The sequence below is a fragment of the Littorina saxatilis genome, linkage group LG1, assembly GCF_037325665.1.
Source record: "Littorina saxatilis isolate snail1 linkage group LG1, US_GU_Lsax_2.0, whole genome shotgun sequence".
NCBI lineage: Eukaryota > Metazoa > Mollusca > Gastropoda > Littorinimorpha > Littorinidae > Littorina > Littorina saxatilis.
This window is the reverse complement of record NC_090245.1, coordinates 55,589,392-55,600,617: the sequence shown is the minus strand read 5'-3', so window position 1 is coordinate 55,600,617 and position 11,226 is coordinate 55,589,392. Positions and strand designations below refer to the sequence as shown.

Here is an 11,226-nt window from a genome sequence, read left to right as displayed (position 1 = left end):
ACACGTGCTGTGGAGATGGAGAGAGTTTCTTTACTTCCCAGTCTATGAACAGTGGACTCTAAAAAAAATTATGATTTATTCACAAAGTTTATTACTCATTTACTGAGTGTTGTTTTTTCTTCTTCTATGGATTATTAGATTAGTACAGGTTAAACTTAAAGATGCAACGTAAATCCAGACGTACACATTTTCATCATAATTCACAGATAAATTTAGAAAAGCATTAAAATTTACATAAAATTAAAATCATGCATTCAAATTTCAATAGAAAAAACCAATAACTTCGAAACATAACTTTTAATGTGTGCATATGTTTAGAATGTAGACATGAGCTAGTAATGTGAGGATGTTTGTGTCTGTTCTCATCATCAGTCATATTATAGTTTATTTGGCCAGTAGTCTGTTTTATTCTTCTGAACACTCGGAGTCAGTCAGACGTGCAATTTAATCTGTTCTGATGCCGTCTAGAGGAATGGCCCTAGAGGAATAAAACCGACTCGAGCCCCCAGGCTCAGGAACCGGCACTCACCCTGTAAATCATTATTTGGTGTTTGTATAGGAGTTTCTAATCGCTGTTCAATTCAAAGAACTGTGGAGAAAGATTGATAATGATCAGTGTTGGATTCAGAAAGACGTGTATTTCGACAACAGCGCGGTCACTAATGAGCGACTGACCGTAGCGAGAGATGCGGTTCGTTCGCAGGTGTCAGCAAGATTCTGTCGAAGTATCTCGATGCAAAGTAGATTGATCTTTTGCCATACATAAAACATGTTTGTTGTTTTTTGTTTGTTTTCATTTACTGCATTTTGTTTTAACTAATGCTGCTTCAGTCTAGCTTCGTGATACACGTTGCTTGTGGTTCGCAGACGAATTCAGTGATCCGGGCAATGCCGAATCACTGATTGACTCGTAAGCTGCTTTGTTGTTGCTATCTCCGTTCGATCACCAAAATGCTTTGGAATAAAGAATAGAGCTAAGGAAAGTTAAGAGGGGGAAAATAAGTTACTAGAAACATTTTTTGTTTTAAAGAAAAAATTAAAAATGAACCGACAATGGCAAGGCTTGAACCGGTACCTCATGGTCTCAAGCGCATTTCACTACCGACTGAGCTAAGAAGGCAAGCTGACTGGTGCCAGTGGTGGGTGAAAATAGGATGGTCTATTTTGTGAGATACTGCCACTGGTGACTGCCGGTGCCCGATCCCCAGCCACTCCGATAAAATTAATTAATGTATAATGGTACTGATACTATAAATGTACATTTGCATGCTGAGATTACAATATACAGTTGTGAAACCTTGACAAGGTACAATCGAATCAAGAGTTAAAACACTAAATTGTGTTTTGTTTTTTTACAAATTGTATCACAATCAACGAAAGTAAGTTTTTGTTCAGACCTTGACACTGTTGCTACACAACCGAATACAGAAGAATTTACAAGATAATTTCATCTGAAGCGACGCGAAGATTGGAGCATGTGCATGCAATATTTGACTTCGCAAATAACGGCTACTGATCAACTGAACAAGTCGACTTTTGCATGCCCACCTTCGAAGCTTTGTACACCGGAAGTTGACGATCATCATTCAATAATGTCTTCAATGTCAAAGAGCTATTGCGGCAATTTGGTTTATCTATAAATCAGAACGCTTCCAAATTGATCAATGTGTAATGAAGACCTCGATCAGTATCCCCTCCTTATATCAATTTTAGTAGACTGTTACACAGACACGTTTTTTGAACTTCCTTCGTCAGATCGCTAGAAACTGCTTGGTTCTCGGGCCACGACCTTCGAAGTAATTTGGATGTAATTTGGTCAAAAGACTTTATTTTATCATCACTTTCTGTGCACACAACCCCCACGAAGTTGCAAATAAGGAGAACAGCGGCAAGGACTGCAGTCTTTGGACAACAGAAACATGCCACCGAAAACAAAATTTCAAGAAGGTAGGTTGCCATCTCCATATTGTTTTATGCAATATGGAATTGGGAGAATCTAGGTAAAAATTAAAATACAGCAGGCCCTTACATTTTCAGATCAGAAAAGAAATTTGCACTAGCCTACAAGTGCAAACTACGGCTGACTACGCCTCACAAAATGAAAGACTGTCGTTGGACATCGGTGGGCACGATCCTAGCTTCTTTCACATTCCAACTGAATGTTATCCACTGTTCAGCTCATTTTCCCTCACTAAGAGTTTTAATATACAGAAAGAATTGCATTAAGCGTTTCTGCTCTTCTAGTTTTACGTCACCGTTAAATTGTCCGTTTACTTTTGTATTCGATTCATGAGCCAAATCACCAAATGAAAAGAACCCTAGTGCCCCTGCCAGTGGTGGACATACACGATGCATACATGTATGTATCTCAAAGTTAGGAAAGTTAATAGTACTGATCAAAAGATCAGATATAGGCCTCGCGGCCTTAGACATCTGCAAATTTATCTTATCTTATCTTATCTTATAAACAAATTTAATCCATTCTTCGGGTTTTTTATTGTACATTTTTGTAACAACTGCTTGTTATAAGGCCAGTTATAACTTAAGACTAAGAGTAAGAGTAAGAGTAAGACTTATCCCCGAGTACGCTAGTACAAGGGTCCAGCAGACTTTAATTGTGTGTGTGTCTGTCTGTCTGTGTGTCTCGACTTAACAGCTTATTGCTGGGAAACTACTGGGCGCAGTTCGTTCAAAAGTTGATACACTAACTTGATAATAGGTCCGATTGATCGTATTAAAACTTCATAATGTTACCTGGGACCTAAATGCGAAATAAACCACAAAAAAACGACTTGGCGGTGGGAGGAATTCGCGGTGCAACAGCCAGCCAGGCAGTCTGATAGAACGGTGCAAGGTCTCGGCAAACCAAGACTATGCCATACTCGTAGCAAAGCCGCCGAATGGTACCGTAAACCAAGAATAGTGACGTAAGAAAATAGAATGTCGTCTTTTGATTTGGAACGTGACGTGTTTTAGAATGGAGATGTGGTAGTGTGTGTGTGTGTGTGTGTGTGTGCGTGTGCGTGTTTGTGTGTGTGAGAGAGAGAGAGGGAGAGAGAGAAGGAGTGAGGGAGAGAGAGTGTGTGTGTGTGTGTGTGTGTGTGTGTGTGTGTAAATGTCTGAAGAGTACTCGGGTCCAGCGCGAGCGTTTTTTATTTGGGATTTCTGTTTTATTTCACTTTCAGGAGAAAAGGTTCTGTGTTTCCATGGACCATTGTTGTATGAAGCAAAGGTATGTGTTCACTATTCAGTGTTTGTACTTAATTTCTTCTGTCAGAAAAAGAAGCAGAAATTTATGAAATTATAGTATACCCAAAATCATGAAAAAACAAGCTGTTTGCCTTGTTCATTGTAAAATCAGGTTCAGAAGTTAGAGGGTCACACTTGTACTGGGGTGCACACAGCTGTGGATAATTCTCAGGATCACTCTTTGTTTATTTTGTCAAATTTGATCTGGTGATGTAACTGTAACTGTAAGTGTAAAAACGAAGATGCGAGTAACTGTAAGTGTAACTGCATGCATGCTAGGAAATTACTTCAGGTAAACGATGCTGACTTCTAAATTGTATTTTGTTTATGGTTGTCAACAATCATTTATAGTGCTTTAAAAACACTTACTACGTAGACTAACTTGTAATGCAGGTAGAAGAACGTTTTTAGAAATCGGCACCAGTAAAGGCACCGGACAGTTTGAATCATGAATGTAACTGCTACCAGCTGCATTATATGTTACACGCCCTGTGTCTTGTCTCCATGTGTTTTTATGTAAAGTGACATTTGAAGTGATCTGTCATACTCATAGTAGAGTTAATTGAACTTTGTTTTTCAGTGTACAAAGGTGGACGTGAAAGACAAGCAGACCAAGTATCACATACACTACAATGGGTGGAACAAAAAGTAAGAACATCGCTTTATTTTTGGTTCATGATTTGATACACCGTGTTAATTTGTTATTGAAGAACTCGGACAGTAATTCTTCATACCGTCTTTTCTCTCTTCTGCCACAATTAAAAATCAGTATAAAATGCTGTGGTATAGAACAGTGTTTAAAACTTGATTTTACATGTATACTGTATTTGTAATAACAAATAAGTAGGCAAAAGAGTTTGTAGTACTGTGAAAATAGATATTGTCATGTGCTCGCTCTCATTCTCAAGCTCAAACAAAGGAGAGGGGTCAGGTATTATTTTTTGTCAGACTGGCAGCATCACGGCGAAGCAATATGTTGTGGATGTATCGACTAAATGTGTGACAGATTTAGGCATGTTGAGGTACTACAACTAGTACTCACTACTGGGGCTGGGGCTGGGGCGGATATATCTTTGAGCATTCAAAAAAGATTTGATACAAAAGTTAGTTAGGCTTTGTATGTTTGCTGATATTTATAATATATATCTCAGTTTCATGGCTCTGTTGTTACTCTGTTTTCAGCTGGGATGAGTGGGTGCCTGAAAGTCGAGTGCTCAAGTTCAATGAAGCAGGGTTTCAGAAACAGAAAGAGCTCATGAAGGCGCATGGGTAAGAAGCTGTACTTATTTATGTGTGCATGTAAGCCTGTTCTTCTATTTATTTACCTGTTTGTTCTTCCACATTTTTTTCAGTTGTGTACAGTTTCAAGGTGGTAGAATGTGATCCCAAAAAATAGAAACTTTACTTTGAGAGAGCCTGATAGTGATATATAACAGTGTCACATTTTAATGCGAAGATTGTTCACATAGCTTCCTTTGTTTACTCTAAATGGGGCTTTAATGCAAACTTTAATATTAATGCTGTTCTTCAGACCTGACACTGATACCAAGAGTAGCTCAGTATCAGTCCTATGTGTCTGCTGTCAACAAGCAGTGTTTTTTTCACCACCAAACATGCATGTTGTTCTAACATGTTGCTAGGGCGGTGAGGAAAGCCAGCAAGGGAGGGCGCAAGGCAGACAAGAAGGAGAAGGAGAAAAAAGAGGAGAAGGAAAAGGTGGAGAAAGAAGAGAAGGAAAGGGAGAAGGAGTCCAAGGAGAAGGAGCCGAAGGAGAAAGAAAAGGAGAAGGAGAAAGAGAAGAAAGCAGCAAGCACTCCACAGACATCAACCAAGAAAGAAAAAGAAAAACCTCCTCCGCCTGGTAAGGGTGAAAGTTTTCTTCACAGAATTGTTTTGAAAATCAGATGTGTGCATTGTTTCTGCATCACATGCAGTGATGCACTGATTATGTATTCAGCAGATATTTTTCATGAAAATTAAAATATTTGCTTTTGTCTATGTGAAGAAGCAAATTTTGTGTCTGCCTGTTTGTGGGCCTGAGAGTTTGTGACTGTGTGCACTGTTAATGAGAGAGGGGAAAGTAGATGTGAATTTGAATCCAGACCTGTTTACCCTTACGGTTTTGGCGTAATTTATTACGATTTTCTGCAAAAAATACGCTATCCGTGTCAAGACTACGATTTTCATTAAAAAAAAAAAGTAAAAAAAAAAAAAAAATATTTTTTTTTTTTAATTAATTCACATGTTTGGCATGGGTTTTTTTCAATGGCAAAATGGGGTGAAAAAGCACAGGACTGACAAGAGATCATGTCTGTCTGATGAGACGCTGGAGAGCCTTCTAGTGGCGAAGTCTCGCCCTCACTCATTCGGCAAGCGCAAGTACAGTAGAGAAGCGCTTGACACACTGAAAAAGGCCTACTACGAGCAAAGGAAAAAGAATCAGTGATGCATGTGCTTTTGATGTGATCTTCTTTGAAATTATGATGACTACAAAAACTGACTGATGTGTTTTGTTTGTGACTGATGGATATATGTGCATGATTGCGTTTCGCAGACACAGTTGTCATGTGCGTTGTAATTGGTGACGAATGCTGGATGATTACTATTTTTGTGCCAGGATTACTATTTTTGGGGCTGAGCATTACTCCAAAACACTTATGGGGGTAAACAGGTCTGTGAATCTGTTGACAGAGTAGATTTGTTTTTTTGTTGTAGACAGTGTCCAGTATTCATGAAAGCAAGAGAAGTAGTTAATGTGAATTGAAACTGCTGCTGACAGTGAGAGAGTAGATGGTAAAGGACAGTGGTTTGTTTCAGCACCTCCTACTCCCGCCACACCCACACCCTCAACTCCATCCACACCAGCCGAGAGAATTTCTGCAACCTCCTCTCCTGCACCAGAGCCTAAGCGCAAACGTCCTCGTGTGGATCCAACCACGGTGGAAACTGTGAGTGAGAAATAGCATACATTATTCAAACCGCAGGCTATTTTGCAAGGATGACTGAATTGTGTGATTTTTTCTTACCTTGCTGTACGTTTTGTTTAAACCGTTTTTTGATTGTGTACAAATAGGCTGAGATTGTTCTGGGCATCTTGAAGTGAAGACTATTCAAAGTTTCAGAAAAAAAGACAGTTTTGTCACTGTGCGTAGTTGTACCAGTGTTTGTGCTCAGTTATTTGGCCTTCCTAAGGGAATTCAGATAATCCTGACATTGTGCAAAGCTTTTGAAGGTTGCAAAGAAATACCTTGTAACATTACTAGTTACCTTGTGTGTTAACTATGCTGCTGGTTGTTGTTCCTGTGTCTGTGTTTTGCATAAAACATCCTGCTAGTGTTCAAGTGAGTGAACGGAAGTAACTTGATTTGCAGGAGGATGTGTTCATGAGCCGAATAGAAGTGAAAATTAAAATGCCTGATGAACTGAAACCATGGCTGGTGGATGACTGGGACCTTATCACGAGGCAGAAAATGGTGAGACTTTTCAGCTTTTTAAGAGAGAAATAGGAGCTTGACGACCAAGCTATAATTTGTATGCCTATATGAAAAGTGATAAGTCAGATTTTGCCATTGTTTTGAAATGTTAATGTGGGGGGGGGGGGGGGGGGGGGGGGGGCGGCGGCTAATTTTTGTTTGTTTCCCAGTTTAGTCTTTGTGTAAATACTTATCTGTATTCATGAAATTAAAGGTTCATGAACTGACTCTTCACAAAACATTCATTTACAGAAATTATATGCTTTGTCAGTATATATTTAAAAAAAAAAAATTGTTGCAGCTGGTGAACCTGCCATGTAAGAACACAGTCGACAACATCCTGGATGAGTATGTCAAAAGCAAGACGGCCAAAAGCAATGCCAATAAGTAAGTCACTTGTCACTCCCAAGCTGTCAGTTCGTCAGTCATCCTGGAAGTATCAACTTTAAAGTTGTATTGCTGTGTCAGTGTATGAGTAAGTGTTTTCTTTTGCAAGAGGCAAAGTGGTAAGAAGGTTACATAAACATTCTTGAGTGAAAATTTTGGGATATATGCAAGTATTTGTATCACAATCATTTGTGTGACAGGTTGACGCAGTAGTTTCCCTTCCCAGCAGCGTTGTCTGCCAGCGAAGAGTGCGGGCTATTTATAGTAGTTGGACAGTCTTCTATGTGGGCGGCTAGACACCTGTCAATTGTGATGTATGTGTTTGTGATGGGGTCAGGTTGCTGTTGTCTCCTGGTGTGTTCTTGGGAACCTTTACATACCCATAGCATTTTTGGGGGGCTATTAATTTCGGTCTAAAATCTCAATCCTGTTATGTTTTGAAGTTCTGGTTGATGTGTGTGCAGGGATGCTATCATTGAGACAATGGAGGGAGTGAAGGAGTATTTCAACGTCATGCTGGGAACACAGCTGCTGTACAAATTTGAACGACCACAGTATGGTGAGGTAGGTGTCTATTATTATTACTTCCTTTTGTGCCGTTTTAAACTTAACTGTGGTTATATCTTTTTAGTGGCATTATATAACCTGAAAGCTTCAATCTCAGCTGAGGGATCACCTTCCAAAAAGTAAATGGTGGATTTTAATAAGAGATCACTTGGGATTGGTCGACGGCAACATTTGCGCGGAGAACCGGCGTTTCCATCTGAGTGATCGACAAGAAGAAGAAGAAGAAGAAAGTAAAAACTAATCAGACTCTAAAGAACAAAGCTTTGTTAGGAAAGACCTATTGTACACTTCTGAAATCATATGATTAAAAAAAAATCTTTTTAAAGTTGTGTGTCTATGGTCGTGGTTGAATTCTCACTGTGTTTATGTTTATTTGTGTTTTTCAGATTATGGCAGAACATCCCGACAAACCCATGTCCTCTGTGTTTGGTGCAACGCATCTCTTGCGACTTTTTGGTAAGACAGGCTTTTCTTGTGACTCTTGCTTCTTCCCACCCCTGGTTTTAGGTGACCAGCATGACATCTGAAAGAGTCACCTAGTGGTGGCAACAACAACAAAAGTTTGAATGAAATGATAATCCTTTATGAATTAACAAAATTGATAGTTCTAATTAGTTTACATAAATTAGTTAACAATTTAAGTACAATTTTAATTTTCAGTCTATGACATACCCCAAAATTACCTTGTGAAACAGAAGCTTGATCAAATATATGTGTGTGTTGGATATGTTATCAGAAGGTCAAAATCCTATTCATTAGTCTTCACAATCACACAGAGACTATATTGTAAGTCTCGATGGAGGACTGTGATACATCCATATAAAAAAAAATGCTGGGCGTCTTGTTTATTTTTAACAATTGATTTCTCGGTGGGAATCAGGACAAAATTATTGAGACTTGATGGCTCAGGTTGCAATGTCATATATATAGATAATATGCTACTCATCTTCTTCTTCTTCAGCGTTCCAGAAATTCTGGTGACGTGTGAGCTCGTTTGCCCATTTGGGTTCCCCACACTATACTCCGAGAGCATAGTCAGCTTCACTCCGCTTTCATTGGGTAGGCATGCTGGGTATTTTCGTGTTTCCATAACCCACCGAACTCCGAAATGGATTACAGGATCTTTTCCGTGCGCACTTGGTCTTGTGCTTGCGTGTACACACGAAGGGGGTTAAGTCACTAGCAGGTCTGCACATAAGTTGACCTGGGAGATCGGAAAAATCTCCACTCTTAACTCACCAGGCGGCAGCGACCGGGATTCGAACTCACGACCTCACGATTAGGAGGCCGACGTCTTACCACTGCGCCACTTCCCCCGTCATCATTTTAATGTAGAAGTTAGTTAATTGATTTGTTTTTTCTCTGTGCAGTACGCCTTGGTCAGATGCTTGCCTACACCTCTTTAGACGAGAAGTGCGTGCAAATACTCTTGACACACATCCACGATTTTTTAAAGTGAGAATTGTCTGGGTGTTTTTAATTATTATTATGTATTTGTTTTGTTCTGTGGTTGTGGTATTGCCTTGATACTACCTTTACTTTTGTCGTAAACTTTAACATTTACTAATGTCACAAATGTTTCCCGAGAGTATACAAGCAAAGCATGTATTAGTATTTCAGCATGTTAGCTTGAAAAGCAAAAGGGGAAATGCACAACTAATGGACACGAAGATATGAGTTACAGGGTTCGGTTTACTAACAAACCACATGCCATTGGCACATAAAATCTGAAAATGACCCATAAGAATTTCCTTCAGTGAGTCAAAGAACACATCAAGATTACTTACCACTGCGCCACCTTATGCTCAGTGATTTTGTCTTGAAAAGCATATTAAAAGATGTGTGTGTGTTTGTGTCCACAGGTACATGTTGAAAAACGCAACCACGCTATTCAACCTGAATGACTATGGCATTGCACCACCTGAGTACCACCGCAAGGCCATCTGATGCTTGGAATTGACAGAATTGTAAATAAAATCACTGCATGTTGTGTTTAAAAGAAACTGATTTGTCTGACCAGCTGATCTGTTCATCTAGAAGAGCCAGCATATACTTGAAATCATCAGAGTACATTGGAATCAATGAAGCATGAAAGTACATGTCAGTGCAAGTTCAGTTACATGCTGAGCTAGCGATGATGATTTTTTGAAAACTTGATTTAGTCCAATTTTATACATCATACTTCAACATTTTGCATGAATATTTCATGTTCATGAAAGGCACACTCCTCGTGTAAACAGTTTCGGCTCACCATCTCAGATCTGGTCAGGCTGTTGGTGTTTGGTATACAGCAGTCCCTGCAATGTACGGCCCCCGGCGTGAGCGGACACCTGACATGTACGGACACCTGACATGTACGGACACATTTGCTCGGCACGGAGTGTTTTGCTTCTATATTTGCCACCCCTTAAACGGACACCTGCAAAACGTGGACGCGGACACTCATTTTCGGTCCCAACAGCAGGTCATACCTCCAATGTGCGGACAGACCATCGTCAAATTTTCACCACAACATCGATAACAGAGCAGTCCAGTCTCTTGCAAAGCATCTGCACACGCTCCTCTGTGCTGTGTTTGTGTGCCTGCTTTCGTATGTCAGTGCATGGTGAGTGTGTTCACTGCCTTGAGGATTTATTTTCTCTTTTTTTCCAACACTTTTCATACAAATCATTTTTACAGAACGTTTAAAGAAGTATTAGGAGTTTATTGTTATTGTTTAGCAGCCACAAGAAGTGATTAGCATAGACTCAATCCTGTTGTTTGTGTGTCTCGCCGTGTGAGTATATGGGGGAGGGGGTGGTGTGGTCACCCCTCCCGTGACCGGACACCTGCAATGTACGGACAGTTTTGCCAAGGCCCAAGGATGTCCGTTCATGAGAGGGACTGCTGTATGACCAAGTGGTGTGATGGTTTGATGCTGTTGGTGTTTGGTATATGACCAAGTGGTGTGATGGTTTGATCTCATCTAAATGCCTGGCCAGATTTGAGATGGCGACCCAAACTGATTACACAGGCAGGAGAGTGTCTTTAAATTATAAAAGAAATTTGTTTTTCAGCAGCACAAGACCAAAGGTCGAAAAGAAATAACTGTAGAGTCTAATGAACTATAATGTTTGTGTAAGAATGTGAAAATAACTTGTACCATGAAGCCATTTCATCTTTGAGTCACCTTTGATATATTTCTCAGTTTACAAATAATGAATTTCTGTTCAATTATCAAATTCTTGATGACCTTAGAACATTTGAAATGTAATTGTATGAAGGTGAAGGACTGCATGCATTGTGTTTTGGTGTGATAGTTGCTATAACAGAAGCATGTGTTGCTTAAAGTTGTCTCTGCTGCTGTTCATTTTGTGCCGTATTACAAGTTTGGTCAGTGCGATCAGACTTTTTCTGGCTTATTTGTTGCAAGAATAAAGAATGTTGTGCCAGCTGGCCGGGAACCTTGGTAAAATCGTGTGTGAAACAAATCTGTTGAGTGCATTGGTGTTGAGAAGATGAGCAAATGGTTAAGATGGTGTGTGTGTATGTTTGTATCCGCTTAATTTTA

General features: G+C 39.7%; 1 protein-coding gene and 1 long non-coding RNA gene across 2 annotated transcripts in view; one reads left to right on the top strand and one right to left on the bottom strand.

The window, feature by feature from the left end:
- The window catches only part of LOC138974665 (uncharacterized), a 300,124-nt gene that overhangs the window by 260,612 nt on the left and 28,286 nt on the right, over positions 1 to 11,226 (bottom strand). The gene's annotated exons all lie outside the window — the stretch shown is intronic.
- LOC138974637 (mortality factor 4-like protein 1) lies at positions 1,804 to 11,130 on the top strand. Its single transcript, XM_070347365.1, has 12 exons — positions 1,804 to 1,947; positions 3,186 to 3,232; positions 3,830 to 3,897; positions 4,432 to 4,518; positions 4,890 to 5,110; positions 6,067 to 6,197; positions 6,621 to 6,722; positions 7,024 to 7,109; positions 7,574 to 7,673; positions 8,063 to 8,132; positions 9,047 to 9,131; positions 9,539 to 11,130. Exons 1-12 carry the CDS (start codon positions 1,920 to 1,922, stop codon positions 9,621 to 9,623), a joined length of 1,110 nt encoding a protein of 369 aa, XP_070203466.1. The 5' UTR covers positions 1,804 to 1,919; the 3' UTR covers positions 9,624 to 11,130.